This window comes from Hermetia illucens, chromosome 2, assembly GCF_905115235.1.
Source record: "Hermetia illucens chromosome 2, iHerIll2.2.curated.20191125, whole genome shotgun sequence".
NCBI lineage: Eukaryota > Metazoa > Arthropoda > Insecta > Diptera > Stratiomyidae > Hermetia > Hermetia illucens.
The window spans coordinates 59,170,920-59,194,749 of NC_051850.1; the positions used below are offsets into that span (position 1 = coordinate 59,170,920).

A 23,830-nucleotide genomic window follows, 5' to 3' on the forward strand; every position below is an offset into this window, starting at 1 on the left:
TCCATGACTCTCTACAAAAACTTTATTAGTTTGGGATCGATCCGTTGGGATCGATTACTGTTCTCTTCTGGTTTAGGGGTTGCCTAACCGATAGAGTAATTTTTCTGTTCGTTTATTACCCTGTTGAGCGAAGCAACTTTCCATCCAATCTTAGCTTAATGTCCTATTAGTTAACAAGTGACAAACTGGCATTCAATATAAACAAAAGCTTTTCATTAACCTGGAAATTTCTACTGCATTACCCGCTTACCATTGAGATGGCTAGCTATCATTACCGATTATTGCATATAGAGTTTTTGGTATTACATTAGATGGCAAGTATCGTTTTCATTGATAGGCATTAGATGGGCGTCATCTCTTGAGCTTTTTCAGTCCCAACTCCATCTCCTATAAATTTACTTGTGTTCATTCCTTTGTCCTATTTTTGGATACTTTCAGTTTTTTGACACTATGGAATATGCCGTAAAACCATAAAATCAACCTTTCGAAGGAAATTTACTTTCAAAACAACCCCACCAGCTGTCCGGATCGGCTAGATTTCCTCTTCACTCACTCCGAGTACAACATCCAAGAACACTCTCTTCAGTGCTATAGAACAAAAATACCAGCAATACAATATAGAATGAAACGTATACCGACTTTCATAATACCCATTAATAATATCATTAAAGTCTCTATTCCAGGATTCCCTCCAGAAACGGTGGAGAATCAATATATGTTAGTTTGATAATATTTAAGAAGTGACAATTATTGATCAATGTAAGCTTTGTTAAATTGCTTTACAGAATTGATTTTCACCGTTACAGTCCATTACTCGATACTCATCAAAAGAAAATGCCGAAGAAGGTATTCCATCCTGAGCTACTGCTTGACATTTTTGAACTTCTATGTGAGCTAGTAAATCCTACTAGGATTAGTGGCAGTGTACGTGTTAGTTCTCGCCGGTCAAGTTATGATATATACATTAACTATGTACTCAGACAATGTGCCATAGACATAATTATCTAGATCTTCTAGTTGCACATTCATTTATATCTGATCTTCCCATAAGTTACTGCCCGCTACGAAAATTGGTAATCCTGTTCTTGTCGTTTCATTTATTACCATCTTTATTTTGCGAAATGGTAATGTGAAGGTTATCGGAGGTAATCTACTGGCACACCCAACATGGGATGAATGGCAATTTTTCCTCGTCTTGTCATTAGAGTAACTACAATTCTAACTGATCTTTCTATTAGCTGATCTTGGCCGACCTTCGCTTCAGTCTTACTTTGCAAAGTAAAGTGGAAGAACTGGAAATCTGAGTGGATACTTGAATCTCTTAAGATAATATATTCACATGGCTCTGAGTTGTTTTATTTTTAATTTGGATGCTTCATACATACGGTATTTAGATGGATTATCGCAGTGGAGAAATAAAAGTCCACAAACATCTCATTACTGTTACATTTGACTGGATTGAGCCGACCTGAATAGGCCACAAGCTCTGATGATAACTGATTTAAAAAACCAAATTTGATTTTTTAAAGTCCAATGGTTTGATGCATAAAACTTAGGTAGGACAGAAAACGTTTTTATTCTGGTATGAATTCAGAACGATTTCACAAATATCTATGACGTGAAGTGGATTAATAGTTACCATAGCCCGAAAAAACCGGTTAGTCGATTAGCTACAGTGTGAAACAATTTAATACTTAAGAGGATATACTCATATCAACTACAAGGTAAAAGATCTACATATGCAGATATCTAGAGTCAATGCACAAAATTCCTTCTGCGAATGTTCATCATAGAATTATAGATGTTAAGAGGATAAATTTTGGATATATCATTCCGGTTGTAATAGATAGTGTGCGAATCTAGCTTTTGAAGGCCTTTGACATTTTATAGCGGGCAATAAGTACGGGGCGTTTTCCTAATTTGAAAGGAATGCGAATTTCTTACCAGTTAAACCCGTTGCGTTATTAATTTAATGGAAAAAAAAGACGTCTTCCTTTCTGCCGAAATCAATTATTGTCCCAGCGAACAATGGGGCAGATAGACACACGTGGAAGTATGATCCCTGAAAATACTGCTATAGATCTAAGAGGCTTTTCGGCATTATATACTATATAACAATATATGAAAGACAAGACAACCCCGCGCACCGTGCTAGGATTTGCCATTTGGGACCAAAGCCAGAACTTAACTTCGAGATTGTAAACCTCCATTCCCCCTCATTCTAATGAAAATCTTTATTTAAATATTATTTCTCACCAAAGTGAAAATTGCAGTGGGAAGATGCGAAAGCGAAAGGACGAGAAAATCCCTTGATAAAGCATATAAAGATCTCCCATAGAATTTTCCTTCACGGGATAGTAGACAGAGCTACAGAGCAACGGGCTAAACTTTGTTATCCGAAGTCCAGGCGCCATCAAGGAATATAGTATTGCCAAGACTAGGAATAGCTACAATACACGGAAGAAGAAAATAATTCAGCAACTAAAAGAGAAACTAGCATACTACACAAATTAGAGCGGACAAAAGAAATACGTTGGGTTTATTGGAAAAATTGGACCATACAAAAAACTCGGGACTTATCCTCTACCAGAACTTATGACACAAGTGCATAAAATCATCAGTACATTGAAACCAACCATCGACAACAATAGACTGAAGATCTCTAACTCAGTGCTATCCAGGATCAAAGGGTTTCCCAAATCCATAAACCAGGCAAGGAGATGGGGCAAATCGTCACCAAAGTTAGTGAAAAAATTCCAAAATGTGGAAAACACTTTGAGCCGAAGTCAGTAAAGAATTCAAGCGAATTCCTCAGGCCATTCAGTCGATAGAGGAATTTGAGGAGGGCGAAATGTTCTCTGGCATCAAGCTCCTTTTTCCGAGTATTCCGGCCAAATAAACATCGACCTAGTAGAAAATTAACTACATCAACCACAAAGAGGTCTACAATATAAAAATCTTTACGTATTTACCGATTATTTTATTCAGCTAAGAGAAACTCCGATGGGCAACCCCTTCTCCCCATTCATCAGTGAGATCTTCATAATCAAATTGGGAGTTAAATACGGCAGGTCTATTGCCAAGATAATGGAGGAAATATATGTGGACAACATTTGTGCCATTATTAGAAGAGGCACCTGACATCATCCTCAATTCTCTTAATCAATTACATCAACATATAGAATTCACATTAAGATGAAAAAGGAATGTCCTACCTGAAAGAAACAGAAAACGTTAGAAGCTGGTGAATATCAAACGGGGTTTCTCCATGTCCATCAGCATATGGTCAACAAATAAATGTATATCGGATATACCAAAAGGAAGATTAAAGCACGCATTGGTGACACTGACAATGTTAACAAAAAAATGTATCCAGAGAGTTCAGATCGAAGGTGGTGAAGCACTTCATGTTAGCGAACTATTATACATCCTTTCCAAAGAGGATTTAAAATTACTAAAGCGGATAAGGGAAGCGAAAAAAATTAAACCTGTCTGAAAGTATGCAGATTTGTAAAACTCATAAAGACTGGCTTATTACCAAAAACAAAGACAACAGATATTCTTGACTGCCCAAATTTATCAGGAGACATATCCAAGACACCAATTATAACAACGTGCTAATGAAGATTCAATTATAGGTCAAGTTTCTACCCATCCGTTTCGCGTGGGGCGAACTATAAATGGAACGATCCTCAACTTTTAACGGTGCTATGACCGCGGTGGTAGAGCGTCAGTTTCTCAATTTTGTCATATTGATTTAGAATCCCAGCTCATCATGGATGTTTGTGTTGCCTCAATTTGCTAGGCTTGACCACTAAACTCACTGGCGAAGACCGTGGGCTTTTGATCAGCCTCAGCCTGGAGAATTTTTTGAAGGGTAAAGTGATTCAAAAGAGTCTCTGCCTAATTGGTTCCCTAGTACGAATATAAATAAAGGGTGTTACTTGATTTCTATATATATTTATATATTTTATATTTATATATTATTAATGAGAGTAAGTCAGCCAACATTTTGCCAAATATGTGGCTAGCGTCCCCAATAGTCGTCAGCAGAGTTTGACTATATATTAATTCCGGGGCCTTCACACTCAAGGCTTTGACCTTAGCGCATAAGGGCTTATATCTTGGTGAGTTTAGTTATGAGAATAAGGCGTAATAAAGTCAACGATTTTCCATTACTGCCAATGTTCCCATAAACGAAAATTGACCGCTTAGGCAACTTTAATAATAATCGTTGGCGCAACAATCCGTATCGGGTCAGGGCCTTGAAGTGTGTTAGAGCACTTCATTGAATACCGTAACGGTATACTGTAGGAGGCGATGTGGTCAGCATTGCGTTCGCACGAGATAATTACCCTGATTTGACTCAGGTACTCATTCATAGCTGAGTCGACTGGTATCCGACGTCAAATCGTTCGTCAATACAAATTCCATTGCCACCAATGAGACTTGAACCGCGACTTTCCATATGATAGCCATCCGGACACAAGCCGAAACCGGAATATGTTATTTTAGTCAGCTTCAAATTTGCAGCCTCCGCTATAGTAAGGCCCACCTGTGGGGAATCATTCGCAATGAACCTGGAATGGATGGAAGAGGATTACCAAAAGACCACTCGTAGCTGATTTTTTCCAAGCATGAGGACAAAGCTTAAAATGGAAGTGGAGAATAGTCACCGTTTAATTTTGTCCATGCCTAAGTGTAACAGCATCAAAATGGTCATCGGTAAAGGCTTGCACCCTTTGCTATTCGGTCAAAGATGCGCGAAGCTTTTAACAGTTCTGCTTCATGGAACAACGAAATCAACTCCAAAGATGGATCATATAGATGGTCAGAGAAACTAGAGACAGACTCTTTGAAATAAACTTTGAACTTGCATGTACAATTTCTTTGAGTTGTTATCCTCAATTATTTATATTAAACTGATAAAAAACCTATAACCGTTCGCAAGGAAGACAGTTTTAGATTCTGGCGAAATATAAAACAACATTCTGGGCCTAGAGAGTAAATCGCTATGTTTTGCATGCAGCCTTGCTGTTGACACGAAAATTATGAGTTTCTGTTCTAATAGAAAATGATTGGGCAGAACTGTGCCACGAAAGAATTGGATTGGTTACACAACAACGACCCCGGCAGCGAAAACGGACTAACGACTCGCGCATTATCTCATGGAATGTGCGCTCCCTTTTCAGACCAACCAACAGCTACCCGATATCCTGTCCCAGAATAGTGCTTATGAAACAGCGTTGCAAGAGATGGAGGAGAATTACTACGCCATACTATATATTATAGTGGCCATTCGGTAAAGCATGTTGTCGGAATAGGTTTTCTAATCGACCAAAAAATGAAACCTGCTATTATTGGCTCATACTTAAAGATTTTAATAGCCAAGTAAGGACGGTATCCGTATTCAGGCGATACATCGACTCCCATAGCTTACACAAAACTACCAATAACAATCAATTGCGCATTATCCAAGTTGCATTGTCGCACGAAATCGTCGTTGAAAGTATCTGGTTTGGGCGGAAAGCGGTCCACAAACATACGTGGGCCTCTCCAGGCGGGACCACTTTCAATTAATTTGACCACGTGTCAATCAAACGCCGCCACCTCTCAGCCTTAATGAATGTCAGGGCGTATAGAGGGGCCAATATAGACTCAGATCACTATCTCGTGGGCATGGTGCTTTGAGCTCGAATAACAATTCCACCTCAAATTTCCCCTAACAATCAGAGAGGACAGAACGCTGAAGCCAGCCATTCCGTGCCACTTATAAAGGGGAAAAGGATGCTGCAAAAACGGCACCTAACAGAGGTCCTGGGGATGAAGCATAACAAATGGTTTTCACAATCACCTGAAGAATGCCATCATTAGAAGGACCACAAACATTGTTGGCCCTAGTCGCAAAAAGTCAGAACGACTGGTTCGACTATGAATGTAAGCTAGGAACGGAACAGAAGAATGCTGCATATCGGGCAAGAATGCAGGGTCATGCAAATATCTATCATGAAGCGAGAGGAGAAGCGACTTCACAGATAGAAAAAGGAGAACTACGGAAAGTACAGGGAGCAACCGCACCAGGCGCGAAAGTCTTAAGCCAGCAGGATGAACACCTCGATGTCTATTTTGTTGAGGTAAAGGGGAAAATTTGATTTCCGACTGTATGGGCATATTGTAGCGATGGGTTGAGTACTTTGCAGAATTGCTCAACAATAAAAATATCGACGAGTTGGAGTTTCCACCAAAACAAGAAAAAAACAGCCCAGGCAATTCATCAGCTTAAAAGCATAAGTCACCTGGAGCCGATGGAATTACAGCGGAAGTGATTACATACGGATGCGACCAACTACATCATTCGGTTCATCAACTAATGATCACGGTGTGAGACAGCGAGTTAGTGCTTGAGGATTGGTAATACGACATTATTTATCTCATACATAAAAAGGGAGATATCACCATATATAAGATATTCTCTGCTAACTTCCTAGGTCAGGTAGTCCCATACGCCCATAAGATCAAGGATCCACATTAAAGTGGGTTCACTTCAGGCAAATTAGCAACAGATTAGATTTTCTTTCTGCGGCAAGCGATAAAAAAAAACTATTGGAATATGGTCATCAGGTGCACCATCTTTTCATCGACTTCAAGGCCAACTATGTTAGCACAGCCAGGTATCCCGATAAAATTGATAAGACCGACTAGGCTGACCTATCGTGCGTATTTTTTAACCAGGGCCGGAGAAAGGTGATCCGCAATGCCGACGTAATTGTGAGGGGCACCAGTCTCTTCAAGACCACCCAACTACTGACCTATGCTGACGATGTTGACATTATAGGATGAACAACCAGACAACGTACAATCTATTTTCACTCAAAGCTCTTACTGTACAAGACAATCATCATGTACTCCTCGGAGGCTTTTGCTTCTTACTAAGAAAAATTGCGAACTGGTAGCCGCGTTCAGGAGAAGAACCTCTCGAGGAATTTTTCGCCCCCTACATGAGGATTGATGATTTCGTAGCCTATATGATGACGAAATTTCTGAGCGATACCACGACCATCTGGTTGTGGATAAAATCCTGCTCAAAAAGTTGCAGTGGGCAGGTCATATAATCCGTATGGATGAGGATAATCCAGCACGGAAAGTCTGTAAGGGGTAAAATCTATGATAGAAAAAGAAGAAGAAGACGAAGGTGACCCTGCCTGAGACGGAACGGTGGCGGGGCCAGGTTGCCAGACAGATTATAAGGATGATAACCATTATAAAGTAACTGCGTGATTATCAGCATAATCAATCTGTTTTTTATATATATGATTGTTATAAATCTTGTGTCTTCAAGCTCCCTCCACGGCTTTAGTAGAACTCACTCTTCCACCACTGTTTTATGCCACGTAGTTCTGGGGGACCTATTTGTCGGTGGATTCCATTGTGTGGCATAACTCGCAATGGAGTCTTCGTTTTTTTTATGTGTGACCTATCCACTACCACTTCCGTCTTTTCCTCAACATGTCTGTGAGTATGCCGCCAAAACTCGTCAGTTGATATTTTCTTAGGGCAAAGAACCTCCATTACATGATGCAGACATGAAGTAATGAGACCTGAAAGCTTTTGAGTACCAGAGCCGCCCAGCCCAGGCTCGAGATATGTTACCAACGTAGTCGAGGTATTTGAGCAAAGATGACATTGTCTATTGTCCAATGTCCCACGACCTTCAACCAAACGAGAATGACAAACGTCAACAGTAGCTGGAAAAGCAAGTATCGGTGACAAGATTTAACCTTCGTGGGCACCGCTTTGAGCTTCGACTTCCTTTGAAAGCTCTTCGTCGATGCAGAATGTGACGTTTTGTGCCATCATATGTCACAACTAATAATACTTATTAGTTTCTCCAGAATACCCCTCCTGCGTTTCGTCGAAATTGATGAAGAGTAGGTAAGGCACTCGCGGATTGTTCCGTGACGATCCAAAGACCAGAGGATTCAAAACGGGTGCTGAAATCATTTTCTCGATCATGTCTTCGAAGTGTTCTTTGATGATTATTTTATTCATTTTCCTTGCGGTGGTGGAAGCACCTTCAATTGCACTTAGGACGGTGGAGAGTCTCAATGATCATCGTATTCTTCAACTTCCTGGGAGAGATCTTAGGTTCCCAGGATTTATGAATGCGTGGAACCAACAACTCTGCCGAAATTTCTGAGACTACAAGGAACAGTTCCACACGGAAACCGTCAAGGCCCTCGACTTTGCTATGTGCGCGCTAAAAAACTCATTTCTGTTTGGAGGAGCAATGCGGTGAAGGTGGAACTTCATCGAATGCTTGAGCATCGAGGTGAAGTGCTCTTCCCGTCTCTTCAGCTGCTCATTATCGTCTGCCGTTAACATCTCTCACACGACGATCGGAAGACTTATGACCAGCTGCAAGTTCTTTCGTAATGTGATATACTGTGGCGAAATCACTTCGCTCACCAATAAAATGATGAAATTCCCTCCGCTACGGCGTACACTACGGTACACCTCTCTTATTTTTTCACTTCACTGCGCCGTGTTCACCCCCGCTCGCAATAGTCAACAAAACTTTCAGCTCCTTACGTTCATCGATTTGCCTACACGTTTTCGTATGAAGGAAGTTCTTCCACTGCTGGACGGCAGCCGGATTGCGGAAACGATCTGTATTGAATTCTTTTTTGGGGATGGGGCGCTCTGCTCCTCTACGAGTAAATATCTACAAAGTTTTCATTGTTGTTGTTACGGTCACCAGGACTATGCTCCCAATGGGACTATGGTCAAACAATATGTTATCGACGCCCACCTTGACATTCAGGTGAGGGATGCCGTTTCGACAGTCAAAAGTGGTAGCCCCGAGGTCAGCCTGTAACTGAATCTGTTGACGTTTCGGGAGCAAAATTGTTTCGGAATTTGCACATTGCTAGCCTATATATTTCTATCCTTTTAGCCGCCTTCAACAACAAGCAGGGATTACTTTAAGTATATTCTTAAACCTCAGCTCAACATCATATTTGACTCTATTGAAAGACCTTTCTGATAATCAAAATTGTTTCTGTATGCTATAGGCCTTTCCATATTTACCTAGGGAAACTGGAGTACTTCGCAAATTTTCAGAGCAATAAGCATGCTGGAAGCAAGGATTATGAATATATCGCATTCTATACAACAACTTGGTTGTTAGGGGGTAGGTTATCTAGGCTCAAAAAGTTGTGGTGCAAGAAGCAATTATGTCAAGAGGAATTGCAGAAATTGTGTTCGTATAGATTGATTAGTTTAGTAGGCTATCTGGGGGTCATTATTGTTATAGAGTTTTGGAAATGCAATGAATGAGCTGTTGAAGTGGTAGCGATCCATTGTTCATTATTCCATGTAGAGCATATATACCCATTAGAAACGATACAATCATTTTTATTTAGTTGGTTATGACATTTTCTAATATTTTGTTGGTTTCTTTTAAATTGCAGATTATACTCTTCACATAAACCATAACAGCGTAATCCAACTGTCATTGGCTATGCCGTCTGCTAAATCGCTTTCTACACCAATCCAGCTATCACGATGACATCAAAATACGAACGTATCAAATCGGAATGTAAAAAGAAAGCCATTCTATGGGAGGATCCTGATTTTCCCGCAGTCCAGTCATCGGTATTCTACTATCAAACACCCCCGTTCACGTTCCAATGGAAGCGTTTGCCCGAGATCATACCAAACGCCACGTTTATGAACGATGGCGAAAACTTCGATGTTATTCCCGGGAAAATGGGTGATCGATGGCTTGTATCGTGCCTGGGAGTACTGTACTCGTTGAAGAATCTTTTTTATCGCGTTGTGCCAGCAGATCAGAGTGTCGAAAACTCATACGGGATATTCCGATTCCGGCTGTGGTGGTGTGGAGAATGGGTAGAAGTTCTAGTCGATGATCGTTTGCCAACGATCAATGGAAAATTAGCTTTCCTGCAACCACAGAAATCCAATTGTTTCTGGGCCTCACTGTTGGAGAAGGCCGTGGCGAAGTGAGTACTGAAAGAAACCAAATCAATTTCCTATAATTTGCTTTTCATTTATTTCCTTTGATTATAAGTTGCATGCGGTAATTTCGTAATACGTTCTTAATAGCAATTCCGAATTTCATAGCTTTATGTGTTCTCGTAAACTTGCAGATTACATGGATCGTACGAGGCCCTGAAGTATGGAACGCGATCAGATGGCCTGAGCGACTTGTTGGGTGGCATAGTGGAATGTGTACCAATTAAAAACGGGAACGACCCCATTAGGCCTGCTCAATTAAAGTCACTCTTAGACACAACCTGTATTGTTACCTGCATATCAACAAAAGGCAACAATGGACAATATAAAACGACGCCAGAGCGATTAACCAATGGCATCTTCGTGAACGTAAACTATAGACTATGCTCTCTTGATAAGGTCAGTACGGAGGGGCCTCCTCTAGCTTCGCGATTAATTACATTCTTTCGCTGGCACTTTCTTCACGAAACCAATAAACATAATTTATTTTCCAGGTAGAAACATTATTAGGTGATGCAGTTCAGCTGGTGAGACTCAAAGATCCGCTGGCTTCGGAAACGTTTGGCACCAAGTCCGGCTATAATGGCGAGTGGTCGGCCATGTCTCAGTCGTGGGATCGAGTGTCGATACCAGAACGTGACCGTTTACTGGGCCAATTGGATGTGGGGGAATTTTGGTGAGCTCATTAACATGATGATGACTTTGAATAACTTGGGAAACGCTTTGATTGATTGACTATTAAAATAATTTCTCATCGATGTCCGGAAGTGATGCGCAATTTGGTTTGGTCTTGATTTCAACTTTTTGAGGATGTGTTTTCACCGGTTTCGTGAGATTGCTGGACACCTTGATCGTGATCGTATGAACAACGCTAGAGATATAACAGTTCGTATGGTGGCTTTTGAATGAAATGGTTTTAGCTGATCAAGCCGCATAAGTGGAATAACTGAAGATATCATCTCTAACCTTGGTTCACTTATATTCCAAGGAAATGTGATGATTATCACTCAAATCTTTAAGTTGTAACAACATCTGGACAGGATGAGTTGAGAATTGATTAGTTCGGAATATATAGTAAACGGAAGGAAATTCTTAAAATTATAATTAAAAAATATTTGCAGAACAATATATAGTCGAATCTTATTGACTAACAAAACACATAAACTTCTCCCTAAGATTTGTAAATTTTTGATTATAAAGACGCTAGCTTTACCAGTATTCTAAGCTGAAGGATAGATTAATGCCATGTCAATGAGGATTATTTAACAACTTTCTAAGAAGAATATTTGGGTGGTTTTTATGTTTTTATTAGATCCTGATGTAAGCTACTATTCTTGATGAACTAAGGTGCAATTGCTTTTATTCGAAGGATATTTGACTGGGTTTGTTGGAGCAGGTTAATATTGGATATTTTTTGTTGCTCTCCATTGCCGAATTCCGACTTGTATAAAAGTCACTTGTTACTTTTAGTCGCATTAGCGTTCCTTTAGTTTCGATGCGTCTTCTCCAAATAAGAAGTCGATCTATGTGAAAGTAACATGAGAGTTTTTAAAAGTAACATGACAGTTTTTGCTCTCGTTCGCGCGAATTCTCCATGTTTATAGCACAAGTTTTTTCAAATAAAATTCCCGCGATTTGGAAGCATCTTCAGTGTTCTTATGAGAGCTAAAGATTGCCGTGTCATCGCGAATGTAGATATAAGCAGAGTATCATCAACTGGCAAATCGGAAACATATATTACATAGAATAATGGGCTTAGTACGGCTTCTTGGGAACACTTGCTTTGATTAGATGATCTTTGCATATAAAACTGTTATATCTTAATCGGAACGACCGACCTTTTTTATAGGATTTCAAGATATTCTCCATATTTTCCGGTAGATTATTCCTAATTTCCGGTAGATTATTCCTAATCTCCATATTTTCCGGTAGATTATTCCTAATCTTGTAGGATAGATTGCGGTGCAAAGGGCTAGTACCACACTATTCGGATCTATTCGACAATCTTATTAGTTATCGAGGTCCAGTGACATAGACAGAAAAATTATGTGGGGCCATATAAATGATAATATTTTTCAAGTGGTTTTGAAGATTGTTTATTGAAGCTTGATTTCCAGGGGATTTGATAGTTGCGGTTTTCCCCTTCTAGGTGTTATGGAAGGATTTGTTGAATTGCTTTACTATTTTTTCGCCATTGATGGTCAGAGAGGATATGAAGTGTTGTGGTCATTCGAACCCAGAACACCACGCTAACGTTGCTTGGTGATCCGAGTTTATATTGGCCCTCTATATGTTCTAACCTTCTGAGAGGTGGCGGTGTTCAATTACCATTTGCAATTTATTTAAAATTGGTCAGGAAGGACATACGTTTGTTTGTAGATCTCTTTCTGTGCAAAGCAGATTCTTCTAACGACTATTTCCTATGAAGGAAGGACCACAATCCATTATCATCGATAATTTCTTGCATACTATGAGTGGCGACGTAAAAATTCGCTACGGTACTTGGTCCCATTAACCTACACGGGATTTTCCTAGTCGCGTAGTTGCCGGACTCTTACCGAAGCAGGAAGATTACTGCAGGCGATGGATTTCACAGTAATGCTGTTAATGGTTTCGGCAGTTGTGGAGTCGTTCGACCCTGAAAGTTTCTATGTTAGTGAAGAGCATCTTTTAATGGACCATTGGCGAAATCTGACACAGCATTCGACGATATTTTTGCTTTCGTTTCCTCTTCCTAGTTCCCCAGGGAAATAGACTTGAGAAATTTTACAACTGCACAGCTTCAATTCTGATATAAATATATGCTGTACAGTTTTCTTATTGGTATTAAATTATTCGACAATCTGATATTTTGAGGATCACTCATCCCCTTCTTCTTTGCTGGACGTCAGCAATATCCGGTACTTGCAAGTCTAATAATACTTTCCCCGAAGAACACTGCTTTCATACTATACCACTATTAACGAGGAAATACAAACTGTCTAAAGATCGAAAGGGGCAGGTTTAACCTAATGAAGCTGTTTGAAATGAATTACTCGCAGCAATCACCTGAAGAACGTTATCATTCATACGGCCACAAACATGTTTGGTTCGACGATGAATGAAAGGTAGCAACAGAACGGAAGAATGCTGCATACTGCAATGCTTCACTCTCAATAAACACGCCCAAAGAATTATCATGAACTGTGTTGGGTAGAGAAGCGACTTCATAAACCGAAAAAAACTTGGAAGAACCAACAAGTCTGTGATATCAAAAAGCACAGAGGGCAACCGTGCTAGTCGGGAAATCTGATTTCTGACCGTATGGGTATATTTGAGCGATGCAGGGAGTACTCTGATGAACTGCACAATTACAAAAATAGCGGCATGGTGGAGCAGACGGATAAATGTTGCCACCACAAAGCAAGGAAGAAACAGTTTGTGCAATCGATGGGCTTAAAAATTATTATTAAAAAATTTTCGGAGTATGGCCATCGGTTTCACCATTTTTTCATCGATCTCAAGATCGCCTATGATGGCGGAGTTAGGGTAAAACTTTACACGATGACAAGAGAAATCGGTATCCCGACCAAATTGATAAGACTGACTGGGCTGACCAACCTGCGAAGCAAGATAAAAGCAGCAGGACCACACGTGACCATTCAACATCAATAACAGGGGATTCCCTATCATGCATGCTTTTTAACCTGGCGTAAGTGCGAGAGGCAACATCTTCTACAGGTCCATCCAGCTACTTGAATATGTTGCCCATGTTGATATTATAGGAAAAACAACCGGAGATGTACAATCCACCTTCATCCAAAAAAAGTAGGCCACGCGAGATTTTTGGGCTGTATAGTAATGGGGACAACGCGAAGTGTATGATGGAAACGTCAGTACCAAAAATAAAAAAAAGAAGCAACAACATCAAATGGCATTGGTTAAAAAAGAACAATAAGGGAAGGAGACTACATATTTAAAGCCGTTTATAGTTTCTCCTGTCTAGGGTCGAAAATCACAGCGGATAACTGCTATGACGATGAAATCTACTGTATGTAGGCGAATAAATTAGATACCCCTAGTCCAAAGTATATTGAAATGACAGATTTCTAGTCACCGAAATATTTTAGCTTCAGAGGAAAGGATATATACCAGTAATATGACCCAAAAGGTCCACTAAATGATTTGATGAGTTTTTTTTCTTTTGAATTGTTGTGCTAGGTCGATAGGATTGTAAATTTCTTCATCAATTACCATCAAGATTCGCCCGCTGTCGGAGGTGAAAAGTTGGCCGTTAGGCTAAGCACATGCTATTACCTAACATTCATGCACTATTGTAATACCCGATCCTTCCAAAAGGACAATGCTGTGATTGGGACCACTGCCCTGATCGTGAAGACTTCTTGAATTTCGTTTTTTTTCGGCGGTTAAAGGTGAACCAGTTTTTAAAAGATTTCCTATTCGATAAAACCTTAAGGGACGGTAAGATCACTACCTCTATTGAGATCAAATTTGGTACACATATGCAAATTGTGACATCTCAGGCATACAATGAATGGCATGATTTTATGCGCAGTTTGCGAGTGGTCCTCATGCAAGTGAAGAGTGGTTTACACTTATACTGATCTCTTCTCCCATAAAGTTTACAATGTTACACTACCATATTTGTTTTCATTTGTACCTCCTTGTATTCATCCTAGATTACAAAATATTGCAGAAACGTAAAGCATAATGTAGAATATTATAGTGGATTTAGTTTTGTTTTTTAGGATGAGTGAATGCGTTACGCGTTGGTTGTTGCATAAACTGTCGAACTCCCGCCTAAATACTTCCCCGTCCTAAGAAGACTAACTTGCAATTGTGCATCTTAGGAACCCGTCAACTCAGCAAATCCTCTTTATTAAATGGTGGGATGGAGAAAGGGCAGTTATTAGTTGAAAGAACCCCCTGCTATCCGCCCTCTTTGTGAGAAGCCGAACTTAAATGTCATGCGCAACATGACTCGATTCATCGATGCTTTTTAGAATCTCTCTGGCAATGTTGTCCGAAGAAAGCTCCCCTGTTTTGTTGTCGAATCTCATCCCACCTTCCATAAGAAAAGATCGTATGGTAGGCGGCCCCACTGCAGAATACACAGTCACGAGATTGTGCTTTATCGATCTTGTGTGAGCAAGTTTGAAAAACTATATATGCGCTTAGAAGCTGAGAAATAATTAATTTTGCCACATTTTCGGTCCAGCCACCTACCTAGGTTTCCGATGAGCCTTTTGACACAAGAGTTACCGCTAATTCAGTGTATATCGACATTCCTCACGATTAAGCACATCTTTTAAGACCTCTCCCTTGCGCTTATAGGTGGGCTTGCGTCCTTTAGCAAGAAGTGCCAGGGAGCAGAGACAGGAAGAGACAGTACGGTAGGCAGGCGCCACCTGCAAATTCCCTTGTCTCTGCATTCATTCAAGGCGCTTATGATACATGTTCTTGCTAAGAGCATCAGTCCTCAATTTCGTACCATAGGACAGAATGGACTGCATCGCCCTAATAAGAGGGTATGCTTATTGGAGGTAGCGCCTCCAACATTTGCCATTTTTAGGACGGAACTCCTGCTGCAGCGTTGTTCGGGGCTCCATTCATTTGCTCGAAAAAGTTGATCTTCGAGTTGAGCGTCAATTCAAGGTACCTAACCGTTGGATTTAAATTTATAATCGTCTAACCGATTGCTACGAGACGCAGACTCAGGATTGCACTTTTAGTCAGGATGACTACTTCGGTATTTTTCCAGTGCAGTGATGCAACCATGGGCTATCTATCTGCTCACCTGTCGCATTATTATACTAACACTACTTTGCACCTGTTCATTAGTGCGCCTGGTAGCAAGCGTTGCAACATTTTCTACATAACCTACCAAGCGTAACCTTTGTGGCATATCGAATTTTACTAAATGATTGTAGGAAACGTTCCAGTGATCCATGCAATATGCACAACTTCGATTAGTTAGTTTACCTTCAATAAGTTTGTCGTGCAAACGGGAAAACATGGGCTCATATCCTTTTTGCCAATCAGAAGAAATATCCTTCCTTAGGCAAACGTTGAATGCGCTAATTAGTAAGTTCGGTCGATGGCAAAACACCAGCTCACGTACCTCTGCCCGGATACCGTCTTATTCTTCATAGAGAATACTGCCTTTTTCAGCTCTTTCATGCTGATAAACAATGCCCGTATGATATGGTCGATCTGTTTGGCATTTAGTGAACTGGGTTTCAGCAGAACTATGATTTTTCGGGTAATCAGTTTATTACAAACTCCCCATGGACTCTAATCCATCTCGACAACTATCTCCTGCTTTTTCATTTATTTACCACGTTGCGTTACTCTCATTATGGTCCATACTGTCATTCTGATGCATGCTTCCCGGTTTAAATGTTGGGCCAAACAGCGAAGCTTATGGCACTCCTTCCGCAGCTCGGTAATTGCTGCCATCTACTAGGTGGCGTCTCAGAAGTGAGCGTCCTTCAGGGGCATGGAGGCCCCTCAGGCCATCGTTATCAAGTGCATTATTTAATTTATGATAGCGCTAGTTTTAAGAATATTCACCGCATTTAACTTCTATTATTTCAAGCTATGGTAGCCTACGATTTACTTAGAACATAAGATATCGGCTAAGCGAATGACTTAAGGCGGTCCTGCTATGTACCGGTTTCTAGAAATCTATTTTTAGAAATCAAAAGAGGGACGAAGACGGCTACAGTTTCGTACCAGGGCAGAGCCAATTCATCAGACGTTGCACCTCTGCCCTGGGAGCAGCGTGACCGAAGCGATTCGCAAAACACGACAAGGGCGCGAATTATATCCAACGTAGATATTTTGAAACTAAAATATATTGGGGGTATGCTACAGAAATTTTAGACCGGAATTCAAAATATTTGCCAAGTTATATCAAATAGAAGAGCCTGCGTCATGTTGACGTGCATACAAAACAAAAACTTTACATGCGTTTTTATCGAAATCATATTTTTTAAACTGTTGAGAAATGTAACTAAAATTCTGTTGAACCGATCTGGCTGAAATTTTCCAAATTATTCCACACACCCGTAGTTTTGGTCCGAACCACAATTATGAATTTTTTATAATATGATAACATCAATCCTTTGTTTGTTCAAAGCCGCTTATTTCATAAGATATGGTGTTAACTAAGTAAGCCATACTTGAAACAACGTATTTTTATAATACAGAATAACTCTACATTCTGTTTTAAATGCTTTGCACTTAGGTGTTATAGTACTATCTCAATAATTATGGAAAACAAACATGATTTATGAAATATTCCCAACAATCTACACCACTTATCGAATCTCTGCTCAAAATGAACTATAAATCTTTATGATCCTGTCATTTCAGGATATCCTTCCTAGCTTTAACACAATCCTTCACTTTCCTCGAATGCGTTCATCTCGACACTGATACCGCCAAGGACGAATCGTCGCTAGCAGATCGGCCGAAGCGTTGGCAAATGAAAATGTATCAGGGACAATGGCGACGAGGAGTTACAGCCGGAGGATGCAGAAATCATGATTCTTTTCACATAAACCCTCAGTTGCAACTTACTATTCAGGAAAAGGAAGATGTGATCATTGCTCTCAACCAGCACACTGCAATTGAACCTAAAGTCATTGGATTCACTATGTACAAATTAAGCACAGGTAAGAAATGGGTTCCACTGGAAAGCAATCATCTAACATCCATGTTTTCAATTTCAGTCAAAAATAAAGTAAGCGAATGTCTACCAAAGGAGTTTTTCAAGAGTCAAGTTAGCTATATAAACTCCGACTATGGAAATACTAGACACGTGAGTCATCGATGCGTGCTGGACGTAGGACGGTACTTGCTGATGGCCACAACATATGAACCGGGTGAGGAGTCCTCCTTCACTGTTCGTATCCTCGGCAACAATATTAGACTGTCGCAACTCGAGACGCAGACGATGATGCTTCTGGATCCCTTCCCGCCGCTAAGCATGAATAACGAATCCGACAGTTCGAAAGCGAAAAAGTGTCAGTACGAGCCCGTCTTTATGCAGTTAGCCGATGAGAATAAGTATGCATCCCAAAATGTTGTATGAAATGTAGGCTGAAAACTTATCCCAAAATTTATTCCAGGACAATTAACTGTTTCGAACTGCAAGAAATGTTAGAAGCCTGCCTGCCAAATGACTACATCAAAGGTTGTGCGAATTTAGATGTCTGCCGGCAAGTAATTGCTTTACAAGATGTAAGTTGGCCCCCGCAAAACGCGAAACAATCTTTGACTTTCATATTTTTTTATATTATTCTGTTTTACAGAAAACAGGAACCGGACGAATCAACTTCACACAATTCAAAACATTCATGGTCAACTTGAAAGCTTGGCAAGGTGTCTTCAAGATCTACTCTAAGGAGAAGGCTGGGGTTCTACGAGCCGAACGATTGAGGGATGCTTTGTGCGATGTAGGATTCCAACTGAGTACAGATATTATGAATGTACTCATGCATAGATACATCCGAAAGGATGGTACTCTTCGTCTAAGTGATTTTGCTTCAGCCATTTTACATTTAACGACAGCATTCGGTAAGCGCATTTTTAAAATGTCCTCCGTGGAATTAACAAGGTTTTTCTTCTTTCCATAGAACTCTTTCAGAAGAAAGATCACGATCAGGATAACGTAATTAAAATCGAAATGTCCGATTGGATAAAATCAGTAATGCGGTGCTAACTAGAATTTTTTGTCGGAACAGACGCTAAGCTAGCTGGACTAGCTTTACTTGATTAGCTGGCTAGCTTGCTCTGTACTGTCATTTTATTAATCTCCGTCCCTCACAATTGCGTTGAGTAACTTTGCTATGTATAATTTGTTAAGATTATTGTTTTGTTAATTTTGTTAATTAATGACAACTTTTATATATGTATGTATTTTGTAAATTTTGCTGAAATGCAAGTAAAATAAAAAAATGTTTAATTTAACTAAAAAGCTTTTTTGTAAAAATGTAAATGTTTGGTTATCAGAAACGTTTTTGTTCTTCTCATATGGTAACTAGCATTGCGGTCGAGCCATGAGGTCAGTCATTATCCGAGGCGTTGCTGATCTGAGATCTTTAAGATTCATATTCCGAAGAATCGCATCTGCCTTGAAAATTATCTCTCGTTATCGGTGGCGTTCTTCACTGTCTTGTTTGGAAGACGTGGAAGAGTTTAACCGACGAAGCAATCGCTAGTGACATCTATTCGCTCTCTTGCCGAATTGAAGATAAACGCAGACGAATCCAAGGTTCTCAAGGATCTCAGAGTTTAAACATTTCGCCAGAAACCGACTGCGATGGCGTGTAGGTGTGGTCGATGCGTTAAAATCCTATATAAGGGTTTTCAATCATAGGTAAGTTCGAAGGTAGGTTAACACACAGATGGTATTAAATCCATCTGATTCTTTATTTAACCCTAACCTTCAAAAGACACGCATACAAATTTGATAGTTGTTGGACTATTAGTTTGTGGGGTAGAACATTTTGAGTGAAGCAACTTTTGGATAAAAACGAATTTCGTGTGTTAATAAAGCATTGCTTTTTGGCGACAAAAATACTGTTGAAACCAAAACTTGGTTTGATAAACATGATTCGGACTTTGCACCAAGAAAATCAACCGTTGAAAAGTGGTTTACTAAGTTCAAACGAGGCCGAATGAGCACCGCGAACGATGCACGCAGTGGACGCCCCAAAGAGGCTGTTACCGACAAAAACATAAAAAAAAATTTCACAAAATAATTTTGGATGACCGCAGAGTGAATTGATGAAGATAGCTGAGCCTTCAAAGATATCAAAGGAACTTGTTGGACATATCGTGCATGAATGTATGCGAAAACTCTGTTCAAAGTGTGTGCGGCGCGAGCTTACAATCGACCAATAACAACAACGAGTTGACGATTCTGAGCAGTGTTGGAAGCTCTTCCTCCATAAAAAACCCGAGTTTTTGTGTCAATATATAACAATGGATGAAATATGGCTCCCTTATTTCACACCAGAATCAAAAACATCGTTGCCTGCACGTGGTGAAGCGACTTCAAAGCGCGCAAAAACGCAATAGTCGGCTAGCAAGGCTATGTAATATTCACCGACTATCTTGAGAAGGAAAAAATCATCAATAGCGACTATTACATAGTGTTATAGGAGCGGTTGAAGGATGAAATCGCGGAAAACGGCCTCATTTGAAGAAAAAAAAAGTGCTGTTTTATCAAAGCAATGTATCGTGTTACAAATCAATGAAAGCGATGGCAAAATTGTATGCATTGGGCCCCCAGTGACTTTTCTCGTTCTCAGACCTGAAGAGAATGCTCGCTGCAAACAAATTTAGCGCCGATGAAGAGGTAGTCGCCGAAACGAGGGCCTCCATATTTTGAGGCCAAAGACAAATTGTACTATAAAAATGGTATTGAAAAATTGTATGACTACTATAATCGTTGTATCGCCCTCGAAGGCTATATTGAAAAATAAAATCAAATTTTATTAAAAAAAATTTTTTTTTGTGTTACGAATTTTTCAGTCCACCTCGTATATTTCCATGCGTTGTTGATGAACGTAAGGGATTGAAGGCTCTATTGACGGCAGGCGTGACGCGCTCGAGCTTCGATACCGATTAGTAATATTTTTCATCGGCCTTTTCTAAAGGAGATGAAATGAAGAATCTGTTCTCAGATTCACAAAAGGCTGCGGATGGCCATTGAATTAGTGATTTTAGGAGATAATGCAATAAGCCTAATAAAGTGTTTGGAGCTCCCGCTCACCCTAATCTGTCAACTCAATTAAAATGCAACATTTGTTTTTGCATCTGATGGATCATTTGTCACACGCACCCGCTGAGCTGACCCTCTGCAATATGGAACTTGTGCTCGAGACATTTGTGCGTATGAAGAATTCAGACCACAAACCGGAGAAAAAAAGACAACAGAAAGGATGACGTGACAGTCTCAATCCATTACTTTGACTGCAAAGCACGGGATGAAGTGCAGAACTGGAAGTGCACCAAATGAGGAACAGGACTTACGCGGTAAACACGCGAGTATATACTTAACAAGTCGGGAAACAGGAAGCTGGACGCTTCAGGTGTGAACGGTTTTGTGTATTCTTTTTTAAATACATTTGAGTGTGTATTTGTCCCATTAGTACGTAGCACCTTGTATATGCATATATTATGTTGAGTTGGGTAGTTTCTGAGAATGGGTCCGTTAAAGAGCTGACCATTTTCAACCCCACCCCCCCTTTCCAACAAATGTCAAAACTAAGACCGGCTTCGGAAAGTACTAATTGAGATTTTTCATTTGATACTCCACATGACTATGTTTGGCGAAAAAAAAATGCACCCCCCTTTTCCATGTATGGAGACCCCTACTTACATTCGACGTAAAGGGATGTAACTACATGTATTAGCGCTCGCAGTTCCCATCTTTCTACCAAATTTGGTGTCAATCACTATAACCGTCTCCGAGAAAAATGCGTGTAACAGGCAGACAGACAGACAGACGGAAAGGCAGATAGACAGACACTAAACCGATTTTAATAAGGTTTTGTTTTACACGAAATCAGACGTAGATAATATTTTCAAAACTATCTTTAGTAACGCCTGCGAGGAACTTCTCATTTTGCGCCAATCAAGTTGCTCGAGTAATTAAGAGCAAGCGCATGCAAGGATACCTCCAAGGTATGGGCTCATCATAGGAAAAATGCTTAAGGAAATTCCGAGAATGGCAATCATCCACGTGTTCCACATATTTCATGCAATTCTACGTTCAATTATTCCTAAATGTGGAAGGATCAGACCCAAGTGGTATCCTACAGGCCTATAAGTCCGCGCTTCACCTACTTTCAATTGTTCCAAAAACCATAGCATATTCAGTGGATGTTTATTCAGAACTAGTTTGGCTTTCGAGAGAAGCATGGTACAACCGAGTAAATCCACAGGATCTTTTCAGGTAAGGAGTGCACCCGAGCATGACAACTTTCTTTTTGGAGGTGGCACAATTCTGTGTCAATTTGTGGCCCGAAAGTCTGATTTTAAGGTTGCTAGTAACTTATACAAGCCACTAAAACTGGGCACTCCCTTTTAGCGTTCTCGTTGTGTAAGTTGGTATTCTGCATTCCAGCAGAGTACTCGTTGCGATTGTTCATGCCAGTCGAGTAAATAGAAGCCAATCCTATTTACTGGAGCGAGGATCTGGTTAGCCCCCCAATACTTTTCTCTTCATTATTCTCAACTGTATCGCATACTAGCACGGCTATAGAGGAAAAATTCGGCCGGGGTGAAAATTATACTAATCTGGGGGAAATTTATCTTTTTTTGTTGAAGATTTTATTCTGGGCCACCTAGAAAACTCTGAGTCATGGAAAGTTTCCCTTCCCCTAAGGTGGAAACACCTCTGGGGTTCAGCGTACACACCCAATATTGAAGGAAACCAATCCATATTACTAATATGAAAAACTAACCATTCGCAGATAATGAAATATAAAGAAAGGTTAACTTCCCACCTTAGGACATTAGCCAGGAGCCTGCTTTGACAGCCTTGTGTCAGGTGGTCAAAAATTTAATTTCCTGAAAAATATATAGATAAAAAAATAAGTTAATGTGAAAAGAAAAGGAGGAAATCTCCTTTGTCAGACCTTTCCAAATTAACTTCAGATTTTTCCAAGCCAATTTCAGGATTTGCCATTTCAAACTCAGACTTTTCCAGTCAACAATCAGAATTTTCCAATTCTGAATATAAAAGATTAAGTATCACTTAATTAAGATGGACGTAAGCTCAAGGAGGCAGCAGCAATTTCAGGGTTGAATACAAAAAGGGCACATTGGATTTTCAAAAACTATGAAACGGTTAATAGCGATGCCATTGCACCATTATATTCCCAAATCGAATACAATAGATTGTTAAAGCAACTAATGATAAAGTTGATGAGCTTGGGCAGTTCAGATTTTTTTTAAAGAGTCTTAGCTTCATCCTTATCCACTGGTCAACAGTTGGGGTAAAACTTTTTAGGAAAATATTGAAAAAATTCTAAATGTGAAATGGAAAATTCTGATTTTGGACTGGAAAAGCTTTGAATTTGAAATGGAGAATCTTGAAGTTGTTTTGGAAAAGTTTAAAGTTAGTCTGGAAAGGTCTGAAATTAGTTTCGATAATTCTGAATGTAGTTTGGAATTTTGAATTAGACTTGAAAAACCTGTATAATCACGGTGTGTGAACCATTGATCAAACTTATTAAGGGCTTCCTGGTGTCATGTGGAGCATGTATCAAATACTGCGGTTAATCTATCCAACGTGACTGTGGACTTCCGAAAAGCAAATAGGAAGGAGATTCCATGGATAAAAGAAGGTGGAACCATCCTGCCAACGTGGTTATCGGATCCCATAATTTCATTGAGGAGATGCTGATCTAAAGTGTGGAAAATGCAGCAGTAGTCGCAATATAAAAATAACTCCTGGGACTAGGTTGAGTCCGGAAGGTGTGGCGGCCCTGTTATGTGAATGTGCTGATGTAGAATCCTCCCCGCAAAGTAATACTTCACGGTAGTCTAGATATATTGGTGGAGAAGTGACGAAGCAGTGACCTTTTAAGACTTTGGCTCTCCTCTAAAAAAGGAGGATCCGTTTACAACTTACCGACAAGAATGACAGCAGAATTCCAGCTCAGAACCATATTTCGCAGGGACGCAGCGGGAAATCTTGTTGGAGACATGGAGTAGAATAAACAACATAGTCTCTGCATACCAAAGGTCAAGGACACACTTAAAACACTCAGCA

At 40.0% G+C, this 23,830-nt stretch overlaps 1 protein-coding gene across 2 annotated transcripts in view; it reads left to right on the forward strand.

Annotated features, from left to right (window-relative positions):
- The window catches only part of LOC119647484 (calpain-C), a 58,949-nt gene extending 39,942 nt beyond the window's left edge, over nt 1-19,007 (forward strand). For both annotated transcript variants that reach the window (XM_038048440.1, XM_038048441.1), the window contains 8 exons: nt 9,471-10,022; nt 10,170-10,434; nt 10,530-10,711; nt 17,413-17,714; nt 17,772-18,108; nt 18,171-18,282; nt 18,354-18,618; nt 18,678-19,007. In XM_038048440.1, the coding sequence (XP_037904368.1) occupies nt 9,565-10,022; nt 10,170-10,434; nt 10,530-10,711; nt 17,413-17,714; nt 17,772-18,108; nt 18,171-18,282; nt 18,354-18,618; nt 18,678-18,763 (2,007 nt within the window). In that variant the 5' untranslated portion in view covers nt 9,471-9,564 and the 3' untranslated portion in view covers nt 18,764-19,007. The remainder of the gene's footprint in view (nt 1-9,470; nt 10,023-10,169; nt 10,435-10,529; nt 10,712-17,412; nt 17,715-17,771; nt 18,109-18,170; nt 18,283-18,353; nt 18,619-18,677) is intronic.
- The last annotated feature ends 4,823 nt before the right edge of the window (nt 19,008-23,830 follow it).